Here is a 22,241-nt window from a genome sequence, read left to right as displayed (position 1 = left end):
ACAAGTGATTAGCTTAAAAGTACATGCTTCTGGTCGGGTGTGGTGGCTCACGCCTGTAATCCCAGCAGTTTGGGAGGCCGAGGCAGGCAGATTATGAGGTCAAGAGATCGAGACCATCCTGGCCAACATGCTGAATGAAACCCCGTCTCTACTAAAAATACAAAAATTAACTGGGTGTGGTGGCACATGCCTGTAGTCCCAGATACTCAGGAGGCTAAGGCAGGAGAATCTCTTGAACCCAGGAGGCGGAGGTTGCAGTGAGCCAAGATCACGCCACTGCACTCCAGCCTAGCAACAGAGCGAGACTCTGTCTCAAAAAAAAAAAAAAAGTACATGCTTCTAAGCCTGCAATACTTTCCAAGAGCCAAAAGTATACTCCTGAAGATTCCTGAGTTAAGGGTGAAAGAATGTTCAGGTTTTATTAGGTCTGACAATACAATGAATCTTTCATTAAAAAGTTAATTTTAGGGTCAGGTGCAGAGGCTCAAGCCTATAATACCAACACCTTGGGAAGCCAAGATGGGCAGATCGCTTTGAGCTCAGGATTTCGAGACCAGCCTGGGCAACACAGTGAGACTCTGTCTCTACAAAAAAAAATACAAAAATTAGCTGGGTGTGGTGGCATGCACCTGTGGTCCCAGCTACTTGGGAGGCTGAGGCTGGAAAACCACTTAAACCCTGGAGGTGGGGGTTGCAGTGAGCCGAGATCATGCCACTACTGCACCCCAGCCTGGGCAACAGAGTGAGACCCTGTCTCAAAAAAAAAAAAAAAAAAAAAAAAAGCAATTCAATTTTAGGAAGACGGCTCTAGAGAAACTAAAATATCTGTATTAAGGTGGTAAATCTATCTTATTAAATAACAAAGTTTCCTTAAACATTTTTGTCATATTTGTATAACAGGCTTAAGTACATAACAGTTTAAATAGATTTTCAAAGATGAAACACATAGCTAACTCTAATTCTGTGGCATTCTGTGGATGATTATTTGAAATCAAATTAAACAAACAATTCTTGTTTTATTTTTTTTTGAGACAGTGTCTCGCTCTGCCGCTGAGGCTGGAGTGCAGTGGTGCAATCTCAGCTCACTGCAACCTCCACCTCCCTGGTGAAAGTAATTCTCCTGCCTCAGCCTCCCCAGAAGCTGGGATTACAGGCGCCCGCCACCATGCCCGATTAATTTTTGTATTTTTAGTAGAGACAGGGTTTCACCACGTTGAGGCCAGGCTGGTCTTAAACTCCTGACCTCAGGCAATCTGCCCGCCTCGGCCTTCCAAAGGGCTGGGATTATAGGCGTGAGCCACCGCGCCCAGCCAAACAAACAATTCTTGCTTATTTTATAAATTATTTTTACAATAAAACATCTCCCACTTAGCCACTGAAGCCATATGTGAGTTACCAGACATACAGGGAACATGAAGAATTCTCCCACATATCAAGTCTACTGATTATAGGCAATGCCACTCTCCAAACTGAACGTGGGAGTAGGAAGCAGAGAATAGCAACAGAATGCAGACACAGTTAACAGTTCTATTTAATCTACAACTGTCAAACAGTAATATTTAATATTAGCACAAGATATAATTATATTAATGGCAGATTTACCCTACTAATTATAATTTGCTAAAGCTCTTATTAAAATTAAAATCACTTACCTCAGCAAGTATCAACTAAGGCAGAAAAGATTTAAAGGATAAGCCTTTACTGCAGATAATCTAAAACTGAGGTATTTAAAACAAAGCTATTCAAATTTGACTGTACTTTATTTGGAGGTTGCAATAAACAGAAAGGAAAAGAAACTCATGCATTTCTGCCTGAAGAGAAGACTCTAATAACCTAATGTTCTTACCTCTTTAAGGTACCGAACCAGGCGACAGAGGGAGCTCACCAGCGACAAAGTGAAGCCTGTAAGACCCTGACTGCTCTGCAGTCCCTTGACCTCGCGACCTGTCCACCGCTCATATTCTTCCATTTCATGTTCCACTTCATGTATCATGTGTTTGAGGACATCCAGGTTGGAATTTGTCCTATTTGGTAAGTCTGCAGAGGTTGTGCTACCTGATAACATGTTTTTCTTTGGCTTGGAAAGAGCATGCAAATTCGGTTTTCTTTTCACTGATAATGAGAGAAGTCATTCTATTTTAAGACCAGGAAAAATTATGACTAGAAAACTACTAGAAAAACCTTTTGACTATTGTTCACAATTTATAAAAGGCTTTTACAGACGATATCACCATTTCTCTCATAAAAATTAAACAGTTTAAACCAGATTTACACTAGCTATAATGAATGCACTAGAACCACTGTTCCAGAGTTACATGTGGTAGGAGACATTTCTTAGCTACCATCCAACAGACTTTTAGTTGGAACCATGTGGATGAGATTAAGGGAGAAAAACATTGACTAAGAGATTAAGACAGCTGTATCAAGTTACATGTTTAATAATTCATCTTTGTAAATTAAGGGACCGAACCTTTATTTAACAGCTGTTTTTGCTTCCTTGAGTTCAGCACGTGTCCCACAACATAGCTTGAGTCTAGAGTCTCAGTAGATTCTTCAGGCTGAAGCCTGGTTTGGAATCTGTTGACAGCATTGGTAGCATTCAGAGCAGCTAAAAGGAAGAACATTTCCAAAAGTATCTCAAGTGAACAAACTTCTTAAGAAAGTATTTCAATTGACAGATCCATCAGTATTTTAGTCAATTAGGCTAAGGCAGTCAAAACTCAAATAACATTCCTTTAAAAATTACTGCATTCAAGAATGAACCTAATAAAGCAGGCAACTAGAAATAATGCAAAAGGGAAACAAACCTCTTTGTTCCCCTGATGAAAGAGCAGATGATGGCGTTCCTGGAGGAGTTATTTGTGACTGGGTTACTATTTTCTGCTGAATATCAGTCCACAACTTACTAATTAACTCAGAATTCTCTTCCGTTAGTTGCTGGAGAAACCTATAAATTACAGGACAATAAGCTACATTAGAATTATAATATAAATTAATATAATAAACATAAATTAAATGATAGCAGGCATTTAATTTTATTTATATTATCTATATTATTATAAATTAATTATAATTTATATTTATATTATTATAAATTTAATTTTATATATAAATATGCATATAAATTTATTTATAATTTATAATTTAATTATATAATTAATTATATATAATTATACATTATAATTATATGTAATCATAAAATATATTCTATATTACATGTAATTTAATTTATAATTTAATTATATAAATTAAATTATATTTATATTTAATTTATATGTATATTATATTAATTTATATAAAAAATAGGTGCTATCATTTAAACTGTTCAAATAGTTACATGTTTGATTTGAAGGAGCTTTTAGTAATTCATAGTCAAAGAAAAAACACTATTCACTTTAACTGATAAGACAGGTAGATAGCAAAAATGCCTATCACCTTAGTGTTAGAAAGAATCATTCCATCTGCCTCCCAGTTTCCTACCTACCCTGGTTCCCTAACATAGGTATGTTTGCCCTTTCTGCAGTTTTGTGGTATGGCTCCATCCTCCTCTCTCTTTCTCTAGAGTAAAGTAATTAAGCATATATGGCTCAGCCTCTTTTGGTTTCTCTGTCCTACAAAGGAGCCTGTCCACAGAGCAGCCAGTGTCTGCTGATCAATGAAGTAAATTGACCACAGCATACTCTGTCCCTGTGTGTCAGGGAGGGGCTAGATAGAGTGAGAAGAGGCACTGTAGTTTAGGGGTAATTACAAGCACATTGGTTACAGAGCTAAGCGTTATGCTATAAACATTTTTATCACTGAGAAGGCTGATACTTTAATTTTCAACTGTCTGATTCATTTGTCTATTTCTCAAAGTGCTAAAGGTACAGCCTACCTTCTTCTGGAGGCTTAGTATAAAAGCAAGAACAAAGAGATAAATGGAGGGAAAAACTTTAAGCAAAAGGAACCAGGACTTGATGTTTTCAGAAGTTTTCAGCCTGTCCAAATTGCAAAAGATTAGTAAAGTCGCTGTTAGGAAAGCATACTCTGGAGAGAAGGGCAAGAGTGTGGCTGAATAACCTTTTGCTAGTTCTGAAGAGATAAAGCATGTGATTCAGGGATCCTCCCAATGATGTCAGAAGAAGCTAACAATAAAGATGGGATTTTCCAGGACAGATCTGTCTATGGAATAGATGACCATGACATACACAAGACACAAGATCTTTTCAGAATGTTATACCAACAGAAATACTGCTAGCTTGAATTGAAAGACACAAAGGCAGGATGAAATGATGGAAGGGTGCTAGACTCAAAAAATTCTACAGACTACCTTTCTCAGCTTCTGGTAACCATCATTCTACTCTCTATCTTCCTAAGTTCAATTGTTTTAATTTTTAGCTCCCAGAAGTGAGAGCATGTGGCCAGAGCTGCAGATCCACAGGCACAGAGGCCAAAGCCAGAGCCACAGGCACAGAGGGCAGAGCCATGGATCCAGAAGGGTAAAGACTCAAGTCACAGAGCATTAGTCCTAATAGTATTTGCTCCGCTGAATTTCAAAGTTGCTTGGAACTGCTGATCCCTTTCTTCCTTGATTTTCCCTCGTAAAATGGAAATGTCTATAACTTTCATCCTATGTCTGTCCCATCATGGTATTTTGAAAGCAGACAACTTGTCTTCTAGTTTCATAGGACCACAAATGGAGAATTTTGCACCAGGATGGATTCTATCCAGTCCTCCCATAACTGATTTAGATGATGAGATTTGGGACTTTTGAGCTAATGAGATTTAGATGAGATTTTGAACTTGAAATGAAGCTGAAAATTGAAGGATATTGGGATGGATCTTTGGGGCCCACTGGAAGGACCATGGTAGGCTAAATAATAATGCCTGAAGATATTCCACGTCCTAAACCCTGGAGCCTGTCACTATTACCTTATATGGCAAAAAAGGGGTGGGGGAAGCCTCTTCAGATACAATTTAGAATCTTGACATGGGGAGATTATCTTGGGTAGGCCCTAAATGCAATCACATATATTCTTTTTTAAAATTTTTTTCTTATTTTATGTATATTCTTATAAGAAACAGACAGAAGAAGATCTTTGACACCCACACAGAGGAGATGATGTGAAGACAAGAGGCAGAGATTGGCGTGCTGCAGCCACAATTTCAGAAGCTAGAAGAAGCAAGGAGCAAATTCTCTTCCAGAGCAGCTTCTCCTCTGGAGGGAGTGTGGCCCTACTGATATCTTGACATTGGCCTAGTGAAACTTGATTTTGGATTTCTAGCCCCCAGAACTGGGAAGAAATCAAGTTCTGTTGTTTTAAGCCACCAAACTTGTGGGATATTTAATATACTTAATTGTAGCTGTAAGACAAAAACAAAAATGGGATACGCATGGAAGCATAGTATGTAAATACTTCATGTTCTGTCAAAGCAAAATATATACCTAAAAATGGGAAGAAGGATGGAGAGAAAATAATGGAAAGAATAGGAACATAGAAAAGTTCACTTATTGTACAGGCAATAGGTAGAAATTAAAACAAAAAAAAATTTAACCGACATACCTGACAATGACATGCAAAAAAAGAAAACAAGATTAAAGGTATATAAAAGGTATATATACAAAGGTAACCACCAGAACAAAATTACAAACTTCCTAAATACCAAAAGAAATTTTTTAAAAGAACAGAGAAGAAACATCACACAGAAAATGTAATTATAGTACAATAAACAGTACTATAAAATAACGTGATGAAGTTAACATCAAACATATCAGTGTTATAAGCTTACTTCAATTAAAAGAAGAATATTTTCAAACTGTCTAACAAGGCAAGACTGAACTCTGCATTGTATACAAGAGACATACTTAATACAAAATAATTCCAGAAGGCTAAATATATTAAAAATCTAAAATACAGAAAGCTAAATGTGAAAAGCCAAGATAAGCCAGGAAATTGGAAACAAGAAAAAAGTAGAAGTTTCATTCCTGATATTAGACGAAGTAGAAATGAAGTCAAAAGGTATAAAATGTGTGACAAAGCATACTTTATAATGCTAAAAAGTATAAATCACAATGAAGATATAACACTTATGTTCCAAAAAACATGTACCAAAAAACACAATAATCACTTTTATAAGAAAGGAAGTATTTAACCCTGAACAATTAAATATACTTAAACATAAAATGCAAAGAGAAATAGAAACATACTAGTAGTAGGAGCCTTTAATACACCATTCTCAGAAGAAAATAGTGGCAAAAATAAGTAAGGATACAAAAGTACTCAACAATATAATCAGTGAGGTAGATCTATGGATATACCTTTAGAACTTTATACCTTGTTAGAATACATACCTTCTTCTCAGGCACATACATGGAACATTTGTAAAAATTTGATCATATATTAGGTCACAAAGAAAACACCATTAAGTTCCACAGGTAGAAATATTACAAATCACACTCTGAATGTAACGTAATAAAACTAGAAAAACAAAGAGGCTCTGGAAATTTTTTTTTAAATCTTCTATTAGACAATTCTTAAGTAAACATGAAAATATATATAAACTGAAATTACCTCATTCCTAAAGTAACAAAACACTACATACCAGAATGTATGGTACACATTTATAGTAGTGATCAGAGTAGAATTCAGAGCCCTAAACATGTTTATCAATTAAAAATAAAAGAATGAAAATGAATGTATTAAATTCTCAACTAGGGTTACTAGAAAAAGTAAACAAAAAAACGCACAAGGAAGGAAATAAAGTAAGACAAAAGCAAAAATTGATGAGGAAGAAATCAGAAAACTAGACCTCTAATAAATTAAATGATAGTTCTTCGAAAAATTCATAAAATAGGCAAACCACTAAATAACCTAATTTTTAAGAAAGAGAACCAAAATAAATGATTAAGGAGAGCAAGTAAGCACTGAAACAAAATTTTTTTAGAAGTATAGAGATTATTGGCACATCTCTATAGAAATACACTGATTAACCTAGATGAAATGGAAAATTTCCTAAGAAAATATAACTTATAAAAATTTGGCTTGATAAGAAATAGAAGCTTAAATAAACAAGCAAAGTTACTATGGCACTTCCCCACAAAAAAAAAAAAAAAGCACCATAAGCAAATAGTTTCAAAAGAGGAAAGCTATCAGCCTCAAAAAACAGATAGCCTCAGTGCTATATAAATTGTTCCAGGACTTAAAAAATTAGAAAAATCTTCCAGATGGTTCTTATGAAATCAAGTATCGCATTGTTACCTCAATCTGATAAAGGCTGCAGACACAAAAAAACTACAGAGAATATCATTTATGAATTTTAACACAAGAATACTAAATAAAATATTAACAAACAACCTCCAATACTCCATTAATGAAAATAACACATTATGGCCAAATAGCATTTACTGCAGAAATGCAAGGATAGTGCAATATTAGGAAACTCATAACATAATGTACCATATTAAGAGACATAAGCAGAAAATTCATATGATTATCTCTATAGATATTGAAAAAGTCTGATAAAATTAACACTTATTACTGATTAAAATAAAACAATCAAGAAAACAAGAATTGATTGGCATTTCCTTAGCATTGTTTAAAAAAAAATGTATTTGCATATGGTGTTTGCATGCCTGTAGTCCCGGCTACTAGAGGCTGAGGGAGGCTGAGGTGAGAGGCTGAGGTGAGAGGGTCACCTGAGCTGTGATCACGCCACTGCACTCTGGCCAGGGTGACAGAGTGTGACCCTGTCTCAAAAAAGACTAAAAATAACAATGATTTTAAAAATTTAAAGAAAGAAAGAAAAAAGACCTCAGTACTAAAGCCAATATGTTACTTAAGAGGAAACAATAGAAGCATTTTCATACAATCAGAAACAAGGCAAGGATCCCCACTATCTCCATTATTATTGAACACTGTCCTATAACTAATAAAATATACAAAAGAAACCAATTAGAGGTGAAAGACTTAGATAACAAGGAAAACAATGTCTATCTGCAGAAGAGATGTCAGTCAACCTAGAAACCCCTAGAAAATCAGTGCTAAAACTAATTCAACCAAGATTCAATGAAGTAGCAGAATACCAAGGCAACACATGGAAATCAGTAACTTTCATAAAAACAAAGAATAACTAGTTAGGAGGTATAATGGAAGACAAAATTCCATTTAAAAGAATAACAAAGGCCCCAAAATACTTAGGAATAAACTCAATAAGAAATAAGCAAACTCTACATGAGAGAAATGTTAAGACACTGCTGAAAAACAGAAAAGTAGACTTTTTTTTTCCTAGTTTTTTTTTTTTATTATTATTATACTTTAAGTTCTGGGGTATATGTGCAGAATGTGCAGTTTTGTTACATAGGTATACACATCCCATAGTGGTTTGCTGCACCCATCAACCTGTCACCTACATTAGGTATTTCTGCTAATGCTATCCCTCCCCTAGCACCCCCCACCAACAGGCCCCGGTGTATGATGTTCCCCTCCCTGTGTCCATGTGTCCTCATTGTTCAACTCCCACTTATGAGTGAGAACACACAGTGTTTGGTTTTCTGTTCTTATGTTAGTTTGCTGAGAATATGTTAGTTTGCTGAGAATTATGGTTTCCAGCTTCATCCATGTCCCTGCAAAGGACATTAACTCATCTTTTTTATGGCTGCATAGTATTCCATGGTATATATGTGCCACATTTTCTTTATCCAGTCTATCATTGATGGACATATGGGTTGGTTCCAAGTCTTTGTTATTGTGAATAGTGATGCAATAAACATATGTGTGCATGTGTCTGTATAGAATGATTTATAATCCTTTGGGTATATACCCAGTAATGGGATTGCTGGGTCATATGGTATTTCTAGTTCTAGATCCTTGAGGAATTGCCACACTGTCTTCCACAATGGTTGAACTAATTTACACTCCCACCAACAGTGTAAAAGCATTCCTATTTCTCCACATCCTTTCTAGCATCTGTTATTTCCTGACTTTTTAATGATCACCATTCTAACTGGCATGAGATGGTATCTCATTGTGGTTTTGATTTGCATTTCTCTGATGACCAGTGATGATGAGCTTTTTTTCGTATGTTTGCTGTCCACATAAATGTCTTATTTGAGAAGTGTCTGTTCATATCCTCCACCTACTTTTTGATGAGGTTGTTTTTCTCTTGTAAATTTGTTTAAGTTCTTTGTAGATTCTGGATACTAGCCCTTTGTCAAATCGATAGACTGCAAAAATTTTCTCCCATTCTGTAGATTACCTGTTCACTATGATCAGTTTCTTTTGCTGTGCAGAAGCTCTTTAGTTTAATTAGATCCTCTTTGTCAATTTTGGCTTTTGTTGCCATTGCTTTTGGCGTTTTAGACCTGAAGCCTTTGTGCATGCCTATGTCCTGAATGGTACTGCCTAGGTTTTCTTTTAGGATTTCTTATGGTTTTAGGTCTTACATTTAACTCCTTAATCCATCTTGAGTTAATTTTTGTATAAGGTGTAAGGAAGGAGCCTAGTTTCAGTTTTCTGCATATGGCTAGCCAGTTTTCCCAACATCATTTATTAAATAGGGAATCCTTTCCCTACTGTTTGTCTCGGGTTTGTCAAAGGTCAGATGGTTGTAGATGTGTGGTGTATTTCTGAGGCCTCTGTTCTGTTCCATTGGTCTATATATGTTTTGGTACCAGTACCATGCTGTTTTGGTTACTGTAGCCTTGTAGTACAGTTTGAATTCAGATAGCGTGATGACTCCAGCTTTGTTCTTTTTGCTTAGGATTGTCTTGGCTATGCAGGCTCTTTTTTGCCTCCATATGAAGTTTAAAGTAGTTTTTTCTAATTCTGTGAAGAAAGTCAATGGTAGCTTGATAGGGATAGCATTAAATCTGTAAATTACTTTGGGCAGTAAGCCCATTTTCATGATACTGAGTCTTCCTAACCATGAGTATGGAATGTTTTTCCATTTGTTTGTGTTCTCTCTTATTTCCTTGAGCAGTGGTTTGTAGTTCTCCTTGAAGAGGTCCTTCATAACCCTTGTAAGTTGTATTCCTAGGTATTTTATTCTCTTAGTAGCAATTGTGAATGGGAGTTCTCTCACGATTTGGCTGTTTGTCTGTTATTGGTGTATAGGAATGCTTGTGATTTTTGCACATTGATTTTGTATCCTGAGACTTTGCTGAAGTTGCTTATCAGCTTAAGGAGATTTTGGGCTGAGACGATGGGGTTTTCTAAATCTACAATCATGTCATCTGCAAACAGAGACAGTTTGACTTCCTCTTTTCCTACTTGAATGCCCTTTATTTCTGTCTCTTGCCTGATTGTCATGGCCAGAACTTCCAATAATATGTTGAATAGGAGTGGTGAGAGAGGGCATCCTTTCCTTTTGCCTTGCCCATCCAGTATTCTATTGGCTGTGGGTTGGTCACAGATAGCTCTTATTATTTTGAGATATGTTCCACTGATGCCTAGTTTATTGAGTTTTTAGCATGAAGGGGTGTTGAATTTTGTCAAAGGCCTTTTCTGCATCTATTGAGATAATCATGTGGTTTTTGTCTTTGGTTCTGTTTATGTGATGGATTACATTTATTGATTTGCGTATGCTGAACCAGCCTTGCATCCCAGGGATGAAGCCCACTTGATTGTGGTGGATAAGCTTTTTGATGTGCTTGCTGGATTCCATTTGCCAGTATTTTATTGAGGATTTTTGCATTGATGTTCATCAGGGATATTGGCCTGAAATTTTCTTTTTTTGTTGTGTCTCTGCCAGGCTTTGATATCAGGATGATGCTGGCCTCATAAAATGATTTAGGGAGGATTCCCTCTTTTTCTTTTGTTTGGAATAGTTTCAGAAGGAGTGGTACCAGCTTCTCTTTGTACCTCTGGTAGAATTCGGCTGTGAATCCGCCTGGTCCTGGACTTTTTTTGGTTGGTAGGCTATTAATTACTGCCTCAATTTCAGAACTTGTTACTGGTCTATTCAGGGATTCGACTTCTTCCTGGTTTAGACTTGGGAGGGTGTATGTGTCCAGGAATTTATCCATTTCTTCTAGATTTTATCCATTTCTAGTTTATTTGCATAGAGGTGTTTATAGTATTCTGATGGTAGTTTGTATTTCTGTGGGATCAGTGGTGATATCCCCTTTATCATTTTTTATTGTGTCTATTTGATTCTTTTCTCTTTTTTCTTTATTAGTCTGGCTACTGGTCTATTTTGTTGATCTTTTCAAAAAACCAGCTCCTGGATTCATTGATTTTTTGAAGGGTTTTTCATGTCTCTATCTCCTTCAGTTCTGCTCTGATCTTAGTTACTTCTTGTCTTCTGCTAACTTTTGAATTTGTTGGCTCTTGCTTCTCTAGTTCTTAATTGTGATATTAGGGTGTCAATTTTAGATCTTTCCTGCTTTCTCTTGTGGGCATTTAGTGCTATAAATTTCCCTCTACACGCTGCTTTAAATGTGTCCCAGAGATTCTGGTATGTTGTGTCTTTGTTCTCTCTGGTTTCAAGGAACATCTTTATCTCTGCCTTCCTTTAGTTATGTACCCAGTAGTCATTCAGAAGCAGGTTGTTCAGTTTCCATGTAGTTGTGCGGTTTTGAGTGAGTTTCTTAATCCTGATTTCTAATTTGATTGCACTGTGGTCCGAGAGACTGTTTGTTATGATTTCCATTCTTTTGCATTTGCTGAGGAGTGTTTTACTTCCAATTATGTGTTCAATTTTAGAATAAGTACGATGAGGTACTGAGAAGAATGTATATTCTCTTGATTTGGGGTGGACCATTCTGTAGATGTCTATTAAGTCTGCTTGGTCCAGAGCTGAGTTCAAGTCCTGAATATCCTTTTTAATTTTCTCTCATTGATCTGTCTAATATTGACCATAAAGTGTTAAAGTCTCCCCTACCCAAGGGAAGCCAGGAGGGACTGAGCCTGAGGAACCTTGCACTCTGGCCCAGATACTGTGTTTTTCCCACGGTCTTCGCAACCTGCGGGCCAAGAGATTCCCTCCAGTGCCTACTCCAGCAGGGTCCCGGGTTTCAAGCATAAAACTAGGGGGCCGTTTGGGCAGACACCAAACTAGCTACAGGAGTTTTGTTTTGGTTTTTTTTTTTTTTTTTCCATACCACAGTGGCGCCTAGAACGCCAGAGAGACAGAACTGTTCACTCCCCTGGAAAGGGGGCTGAAGCCAGGGAGCCAAGTGGTCTGGCTCAGCGGGTCCTACCCCCACGGAGCCCAGCAAACTAAGATCCACTGGCTTGAAATTCTCGCTGCCTGCACAGCAGCAATCTGAGATCGACCTGGGACACTCGAGCTTGGTGGGGGAAGGGGCATCCGCCATTGCTGAGGCTTGAGTAGGTGGTTTTACACTCACAGTGTAAACAAAGCCACCAGGAAGTTCAAACTGGGTAGAGCCTACCAAAGCTCAGCAAAGCTGCTGCGGCCAGACTGCCAGATTTCTCCTCAATGGGCAGGACATCTCTGAAAAAAAGGCAGCAGCCCCAGTCAGGGACTTATAAATAAAACCCCCATCTCCCTGGGACAGAGCACCTGGGAGAAGGGGTGGCTGTGGGCACAGCTTCATCAGACTTAAACATCTATGCCTGACAGCTCTGAAGAAAGCAGCAGACCTTTTAACAAATGGAAAAATATACTGTGTTCTTGAATAGCAAAATTCAACGTCATAAAGATGCCAGTTCTCTCTAGTTAATTTAATAATAAAACATGGAATACTATGCAGCCATAAAAGGAATTAAATCATGTCCTTTGCAGGGACATGGATGGAGCTGGCTGCCATTATCCTCAGCAAACTAACGCAGAAAACAAAACACCGCATGTCCCGCTTTTAAGTGGGAGCTGAACAATGTAGTCTCTAATAAAAATACAAAATTAGCCAAGCCTGGTGGTGCATGCCTGTAATTCAGTTACTTGGGAGGCTGAGGCAGGAGAATCACTTGAACCTGGGATGTGGAGGTTGCAGTGAGCCAAGATGGCGACACTGCACTCCAGCCTGGGCAACAGAATGACTCCATCTCAAAAAATGAAAAATAAAATAAAATACTGAAAATAACCTAAATGACCATATATATATATACATATATATGAATATGAGAATGGTCAAATAAACTACGGTACATTCACACAATTTAGTACTATGCAACTGTTTCATTTTATTATAAAAATGAAGAAAAAAATATCTCTGTAAACTTATGAACAGCTATGGGGAGATTTCCAGGATATATTATTAAGTGGTAAAAGCAAATATAGATGGACATGTTAATTACCCCAATCTGATCACTATACATTATATGTATCAAAACATCTATGTACCTCATGAATATGCACATTTATTGTCAATTAAAGTAAAATAAAAGCAAATATAGTACGTTATCTTTTATATAAGAAGAGAAAATAAGGAGTATGTTATCTTTTATATAAGAAGAGAAAATAAGGATATATATATATATATATCTGCTTACATTTATAAAAAGAAACACAGAAAGAATAAATTTAAAAACTAAGGAAACTGATCACCTACAAGGGTAAGTGTAGACGGGAACTAGTTAGAAGGGATAGGGGATGGTGACACTACCCTGAAAACAGCTTTTTGTATAATTTTGTCAAAAAGAGAGGGAAAAACCTAAAATTGAATACGAATAGAAGCAAATGAACCTAATTATATTTCAAATGAATACAATAACCTTCTAGAAATCTGCAAACAATCTTGAACTCTACTTAGCAGGTTTATTTTTGCAGTAGTATGGGGGCAGCAATTCCAAAACTATTTTCTATGTATTGCAGGATTGAATATGAATAAATATACTTGTGTAATGTTTGGAGACATGCTGCTCAGTGTTAAAGAAGAGTGATACAAATATGGAATAAGAGGACCAAGATAAAACCAATAGTGTTAAATTGGACTTGGAGGTATCACTGTAAATTCATGATTTATAGCTAAATAGACAGAAAACTAGATACTAATATAGATATGTTCATATACATATGACTATAGGTATATATATGTATGTGTGCATATATATGTATCTGTTGGTCTAAAAACAATGACCGCCAAGTGCAATAAACACATCTAATGCTTAGAGCTTGGTTTCTCAACACCCTTCTTTAATAAAATGAGCTAAGGATTCTTGAAAAAATGGTTGATTCCAGGGAAGAGAAAGTATAATAAGAGCTATGTTGTGCCAGAAATTAAACGTTAAAGAAGATACGTTAAAAGGACACAGGAATTACTTGAAAAAGCTCCCAAATATGTGAAAAATAAACATCAAAATAAATAAAAGATAAGACAGTATAATCCATTGAAGGAACGTGGCAGACATCACTGTAACCAAACGATGAAAGTTAACAGCACCAATAACTAAACCAAGGTATCACTGCCTCTTGATATGATGCATTGAGGACTTAGCATCACTTTAGGGGTATTCCTGCCCAAAATGCATAAGTAAGCTGAGTCTAATAATGAAGAAATTATAAGACAAAGTCAAGTTAGAGGGAATTCTGTAAAATAACTGCCCGGTACTTCTTCAAAATTATAAAAATGTCATAAAAGGCAAAGAAACACTAAGATTAGATTTTAGAAGATTCCAAGTTTTTTTTTAAATGAAAAGACATGAAAACTAAATATAATAAGTGATTACGATTAGTTCTTCAATCATCCAAAAAACAAAATAAACATTATTGTGACAACTGGAGAAATCTAAATAAGGTCTATGGATTAGATAATAGTGTTAAATCAATGTAATTTCCTGATTGTGATCATTGTACTGTGATTTTATCTGAATGAATGCTCTTTTTCTTGGGAACAACACACTGAAGTATTTAGGGATAAAGGAACATGAAGCATGCAACTTACTTCCAAATAATTCTTTAAAAATGTATGTTAGGTTGGTTCCATATTTTTGCAGTTGACTAAGTGCCCAACGACCAATGAGTGGATAAAGAAAATGTGGTATAGACACACCATGGAATACTACTCAGCCACACACACACACACAAAATAATAATAATAATGTATTTTGCAACAATTTGGATGGAGCTGGAGACCATTATTCTAAATGAAGTAACTGAGGAATGGAAAACCAAATACCACATGTTCTTACTTGCTAAGGAGCTAAGCTATGGGTATGTAAAGGCATACAGACTGATATAACAGACTTTGGAGACTCAGAAGGGGGAGGGCGGGGGGGGTAGGTGGGGGATAAAAAACTACATATTGGATATAATGTATATTACTCAGGTGACGGGTGCACATGTACATGCATACGTGTGTGCATACTCAGAAAAGGAGATAAAATGGTAAAAGAAATGTGGAAAATGTTAATAATTGATGAATCTGAGTAAAGAGTATATAACAGCTTTTTATATTATCCCTGCAAATTATTTTAAAATATCAAAATAAACAAATTTTTAAATAAAAATAAACTCCCACTTAATACAAAATGATGCAATCGGCAAACATTGAAATGGCTATGGAAAAAAGCTAAGAGTTGTAAATATTTATGCCATATACACATACCTGTCTGTATTCGTGTTAGACTGAGAGTTTAGAGAGTTATCCAACTCATTCTCATTCTCACTTTCTCCTGACTGGCTAGTAACAGTTCCTTCTTCTTCACCATCCACATCATTAAGAGCCTGTCTCAACACAACAATAAAAATAGCACAAGTTGATTATATATATACTCAGACTTTTTTTTTTTTTATGTCATAACAGAAGAGAGGTCCCTCCTCCTAAGCCCTCCACATGTTGTAGAACACAAATCCTCTTACATCCTTCCACTCCTATCAATTATCTTATCTCTCTACCACATTTTCAACATCTCTCTCTGTAGTGGCTTCAGTTCACCAACATTTAAATGTGAGCAAGCCTCTCCCATCTTAACCTGACCCTATACTTACCTTAAGCTACATATATCTTCTTTCTTCTACCACCAAACTTCTTGAAAGAGTTGTTCCACCCTCCTCACTCAACACCTACGCCCTGCAACTTTGCTTCTGCCCTATTGCTCCACTCAAACTGCTCTCTACAAGGTCAACCTCAACACACTTATTCCTAAATCAAATGGATATTTCTGTCTTTGCCTTCCCTTACTTTTCTGACCACTCATTTCTTTCCTTTAAAATCCACTTGGCCAGGTGTGGTGGCTCATGCCTAAAACTCTAGCACTTTGAGAGGCCAAGGTGGGTGGATCACTTGAGCCCAGCTGTTGAAGACCAGCCTGAACAACATGGCTAAACCATGTCTCTACAAAAAAATTTAAAAATTTGCCAAGTGAGGTAGCCCACGCCTGTAGTCTCAGCTACTCAGGAGGCTGAGGAGGGAGAATAACCTGAGCCCAAGAAGGTCGAGGCTGCAGTGAGTTGTGATCGTGCCACTGCATTCCAGCCTCGGCAACAGAGCGAGACCCTGTCTCAAAAAAAAAAAAAAAAACAGAAAAAATCTACTTGATACACTTCTTTTAACTCCCACAATACTGTATTTTCTTAGATTTTCTCCTTCTCTTCTGGCCATTCCTTCCCAATCTCCTTTACTGATCTTATTTTTCTACCCTTTCCTTATATCTGATGTGACTCAAGTCACATCATACCTAGTAAGTAAGCACTCAATACATTTTAGCTATTATTATCCAGTCTTGTTTGGTACAAACGTTACTCACAGAAAGTGCAATACGCTTAAGTAAGAGCAAATCTAGCAACCACAACTAGCATTTGTTGATATTTAAACTTTTAAAATATTTACCACAAGGCCTATATCAACCTTTTCTCCCCTCATCTGATCCACTTTCTAATGTTTTTATCTAATTCCAAAGCTGTAATTACAAATGAAATGCTATTAATTTCCAAACCTCTATCTTCACACCCAGATCTGTCCTAAGCCCTTGATATTCATATCAACTGACTGTAAGATATCCCCATTCTGGCCAGGCACAGTGGCTCATTCCTATAATCCCAGCATTTTAAGAGGCCAAGGCAAGGAGGATCACATGAGTCCAGAAATTTGAGACCAGCTTGGGCAACATGGCAAAACCCTGTCTCTACCAAAAATACAAAAATTAGGCAGGCGTGGTGGCGTTCACCTGTGGTCTCAGCTACTCAAGAGGCTGAGGCAGGAGGATTGCTTGAGCCCAGGAGGCAGAGGCTGCAGTGAATCATGATTGTGCCACTGAATTTCAGCCTGGGTGACACAGCAAGACCCTGTCTCAAAAAAGAAAAAATATATATATCCCTACTCAATAGGTCCAAGCTGAACAGCTTTCTAACCCCTCCTACCATTCTTCCAGAAACTTTGTTCCTGCCAATATTACCTAAGATCATGAATACTGTCACCATCTACTCAAATGCTCAAGCCAGCAAATGAGGAGTTATCCTTCTTTCTCACTTGTCCTGTCCTATCGGCCACCCAATCCTGCCAACTCTACCTCATTTTAACCACTCTCAAGTCTATCCCTGTTCTCCTCTATTTCCTTCCCTATTGGCACGGCTTTGGGTCAGGCCCCCACCACTTCTCACTAAGATGCCCACCTAAGTCTTCTAACCAGAACCTCTGTCTAGTCTTGTCCCTCCCCAATCCATCTTCCACACTATACTGGATCTCATCATGACTCCACTCTTCAAAATCCTTCAGTGGCTCTACTTTTACTTTCCAGTCCTTAGTCCTTCAGGACCTAGGTCCTACTTGTCTCTCTAACCTCAACTCCTGCTACTTCCCTAATCCAATGACAGAGACATGCCTTAATCATCTATGTATCTTAGCATCTAGTGCATGATCTGAAATATTACATGATGAATAAGTGAGTAGGTTTAGTCTCACTAATTCTTATATGGATGAAGAAACTAGGACCCACAGAACTTAAGTAATGCAGTTATAATTTCATTTTTTCTTGGTGACTCAAGATTATCTATAGCAACACCAATTTCCTTTCTGATGTATAGTGGTCCTCTGCTTATCTATTCAGGTGTCCTCTCTCTCCTCCCTCACCGCCATTTTTCTCTGCTACCTCTGCTATGAAAGGCTCACATCACTGTTTTTCATCTGCTATCAGCTGTAAATTGAGAAAGAACTTAAACCGGGTAGGTAAATTAGTTGTATCAGTAACATTAATTTGAAATTCTACTGCTGTATTAATGGTAATAGGCTCAGGTGTGAGAATGGACTCTTCAACAGAATAAAATCTGACTGCTTTATTCCATGTTGCTGGAATACATCGTGTACTTGTTTCCAGGCTCCAATTAACTGAAAAAGTGCTTAAAGTATGACTGAAATAAATAGGGCACACTTCACTATATGATTTATTTAAATAAAAGTAAAATCTTCAGTTGAACATACTACAGCAATAAGATATTCTAGGGTGATTACATTTCCAACTATCTGAAAGCTAACTTCTCATTAAGTGCCAAAACATAAATGGTTTTTGCCTGGAAATATGGCAAAAGGTTTTTGGCTATTTAAAATATGTGTAACATTTTACTTAATTGCATTTGGAAGTATGAAACAATATAATTAATATATCTTTTATGATTCTGGACCTTGCCAACTCCCTAGGAATATCCCTCTAATTGATGATTCTCTTCTTTTTTCATAGAAACTATAACTTAGGAAATTTCATTAAACAGGTACTGAGTCCTAGTCATGCATAAGTTGTTTTATTTTAGTATTAAATTATTCATGGGCCTTAAAAAAAGTTTACTATCTCAAAATTCTAAACATTTTAATTAATTAAGAATTCCCATTAGGTTAGAATACAGCTAAATAATGTTTTACTACTGTAATACAATTCTCTCATATAACTAGTTGATAAATTGCAAGTTTCTTGGGAAGCTATTTTTTAAATATCCTAATACATTAAAGAGACTAACATTTACAAAGTACTATTACATAACTTATCTCACCTGATCCATGCAACAACGATACCAGGTCCATTCTAGTCCCATTTAACAAAAAACAAAGAAGCAAAACACATTCTGAGCCCACCCAGATATTTTAAGAAATCAGCTCAAGATCAAACAGCTAGTAAGTAGATCCACCTGACTCCAAGTGGAAAGACTCCCTGCTGTTTCCATAATGATCGATGGTGGCAGTCTTGTGGAGCCACATGGCCTAGATTTGAATCCCATCTCTGATGCAAACTATGTGATCTTGGCCAAGTCACTTAATTTTTCTCAGCTTCAATTTCTTCATCTGCCAAATGGGGATAATAACAGTATATACACCTACTAGGTAAGCACTCAATAAATTTTAGCTATTATTATCCAGTCTTGTTTGGTACAAACATTACTCACAGAAAGTGCAATACACTTAAGTAAGAGCAAATCTAGCAACCACAACTAGCACTTGTTGATATTTAAACTTTTAAAATATTTACCACAAGGCTTCTATCAACTTAAACTTCCTTTCAGCATGAGTGTTATAGCTGTGAGTAGAACACATTACCTGAGGTTCTATGACAGACTCATTAAAGATAGATTGGGTGACAGGGTCTTGATTTACCACAATGGGACCCTGAGAGGAATCAGGAGCCACTGTTATATTTGGAAACCCTGCAAAAGGAAAAGAAGTTGTGATGATTTGTTTCATTTAATTAACTTGACTTCACAAGCTCTATACTGCCATTGGTTTGCATCATCATATGAAAATCTTAAACAGCACCTCACATTAATGTAGTGCTTACTATATGCCAGGCACTGTTCTAAACGTACTTACATATATTAACTCATTTTACTCTCATAAAACCCTAGAAGTACTATTACTATTTTACAGATCAGTAAACTGAAACTCACAGACATTAAGTAACTAGCCCAGAGTAACACTAATAAATTGCCAAACCAGAATTCAAACCTTACATGAAAAACCAATGATGTTTCTAGAAGATTGGGATAAACAATGAACTACACATACATTAAAATAAATAATGCGTGTATCTGACAAGAGGCAAAGTTCCTTTTAAAGAAAGACTGAAGTTGCTTTAGGTTTCAAATTAAGCTTTACTCAAGTCACATTTTAAAATTACAAAATCCTGTACTTTACACCATATTTTAGTAGATTAAAACAATTTACTTTTCCTTAGCTGAATTATTTGTAATACAAGTAGTTAATTTTCTTAGTGGAAAGGAAACAGATTATAATGACTCTAACCCTAACAACCCTTGTAAATCCACCCTACAATACTTGTAATATAAATAATATGATGCCTAAGAAAGGACTTTAAATTCTTCCAAATAGTCAATTGTGGGCTACAGTTAATAAAAAAGAGAAGCTTTTGTTTGAATTGAATACCTGTGCGCCTACGAGGAAACAGCTCTTTTGCTGCAGCTATTAGATGATCAGATTTCTCCAACACATCTTGCATCTGGTATTGATCAGAAAGAATCTAAACATGTGTTAATGACAAATATTATTATTCAGATAAACATATATTTACTTTTCAAATCGCAAAGGAAAAGACCATAAAAAGGCCTGGAGCATGAAAATAACCATAGGCTACCTTCCTAAAATCCTTCAGTAGTGATATCCTTAAGTACCAGTAGATGGGGCTAAGACAATAATTAGTGGCTTTCAAATACCTGACTGCAATCCAAAGTAAGAAATACTCACAATTGTGAACCACGACATTTACATACACACAAATATATATATTTATATACATATACATATATATTTGTGGGTATATATACAAAATAAAAGTTTTAATTAACCTTGCTCCATGAGAACCACTGATATTTTGTTAATTTCTATTCTATTTTTTAAATGTTGGCAGCAACTCACTTCACAATTCATTAACAAATTATAATCCATAGTTTGAAAAACACAGATTAAAGATATGAATCTTTGAGCCATAAACTTAGAGGTGTTTCAACCACTAGAGTGAATTCAGAATCCACTAATGTAATCCACTAATGTGTCAAGTCATGACCTACAACTTTAAAAACACGACATAAGATATGAGTTTCAGGATTAAACAAAAAATGTGAGGCTTCTGTGTTTAAAAACAAATCAGTTTTTTACCCTGGAGAGGTAGGAACACAAAAAGTTACATTACAGTAGTGCCTCTGATTATGCACTTTCAACTTAGGAACTTTCATAATTATAAGTAAGGCCACAGGCTGGAGTAAAAGCCAGATAATTCTCTCGGCACCACCACCAGATGGCATTCTCAAGTTAAAAAGTACCTGGAAACTGCTCAGTTTCCAACACTGACTCAAATTGATAAACTATCTGGTAACAAATACTCTTACCAGAATTTCTCTATACTACGGAATCAAATACATACATAATGTGACCTCAGTTATTGTTTTAGGACACAGAAAGAAAAATAGCAAGAGTCACATTCTTAATTTTTCCCCTTTTTCCCCCGCTATAGCCAAGCAGGTTGGCTGACTCAGTGAGAAGAAAGCCCTGAATGTATTCCTTCTACAAAGACTAAGCTTTGGAATGGTATCAGGTCAAGAGCACATTAGACCCAGAAGACTGAAAGTCCAGTCCCAGTCAACAACCCTTCCCCAGCCCTACAGGGGTGGTAGATGGATATGGAAACACTGAAAACCTATATACCACTCTAGAGATGTTTGAGAATTTTGCTATAACTTATATTATCCCACAAACCAAATTTCTATTCCTGCTTAGCCATCTTGCAAGTACAAGCAATTACGAGCTTAGGAAAGAATGTGAATGAATGAGTATAATCTTCCACTATACCAGAAAAATTACACAAAGCTCATTTCCTAATAATAATTTTAAGAGTTTACTATTTTTTCAAAAGCATTGACCTATCAAAATAAAGAGATGGAATTGACACATGAAGATTATAAATAATCTTATAACCATACTAAGACCTGATATTGATTATAATGAGGTCTCATGTAAAAACCATTATCTGTCACCTTCTGCTAGTCCAAGCTTGTCCAACCTGTGGCTCAGGACGGCTTTGAATGTGGCCTAACACAAATGTGTAAACTTTCTTAAAACATTATGAGATTTTTTTTTACAACTTTTTTTTTTTTTTTTTTTAGCTCATCAGCTATCATTAATGTTAGTTTATTTTATGTGTGGCCCAAGACAATTCTTCTTCTTCCAGTGTGCCCCAGGGAAGCCAAAAGATTGGACACCCCTGTTTAGTCCCTGCCCTTGGGAAAAATGGTTTGAGTGGTCAAAGATCAATGTATTGGCTTTTACTTCTTCTTTCTAGATTTATAACTCCTCTCATAAAGCCCATCCATTTGACAGGTAAACTGATCTCTACAAGCCTAACTCTATCTATTACTCCTCAAATGAG

The 22,241-nt window shown here is 36.4% G+C and overlaps 1 protein-coding gene across 11 annotated transcripts in view; it reads right to left on the bottom strand.

Annotated features, from left to right (window-relative positions):
- Nucleotides 1-22,241, bottom strand: part of SPICE1 (spindle and centriole associated protein 1) — a 61,293-nt gene that overhangs the window by 23,742 nt on the left and 15,310 nt on the right. For 5 of the 11 annotated variants that reach the window (NM_001131931.1, XM_063721544.1, XM_009238501.4 and 2 more), the window contains 6 exon segments: nt 1,847-2,112; nt 2,471-2,608; nt 2,808-2,947; nt 15,488-15,606; nt 19,403-19,509; nt 20,246-20,339. In NM_001131931.1, coding sequence (NP_001125403.1) covers nt 1,847-2,112; nt 2,471-2,608; nt 2,808-2,947; nt 15,488-15,606; nt 19,403-19,509; nt 20,246-20,339 — 864 coding nt within the window. 11 annotated transcript variants of the gene reach the window in all.

This window comes from Pongo abelii, chromosome 2 (assembly GCF_028885655.2).
Source record: "Pongo abelii isolate AG06213 chromosome 2, NHGRI_mPonAbe1-v2.0_pri, whole genome shotgun sequence".
NCBI classification, from domain to species: Eukaryota; Metazoa; Chordata; class Mammalia; order Primates; family Hominidae; genus Pongo; species Pongo abelii.
This window is presented reverse-complemented; position numbering and strand designations above follow the sequence as displayed.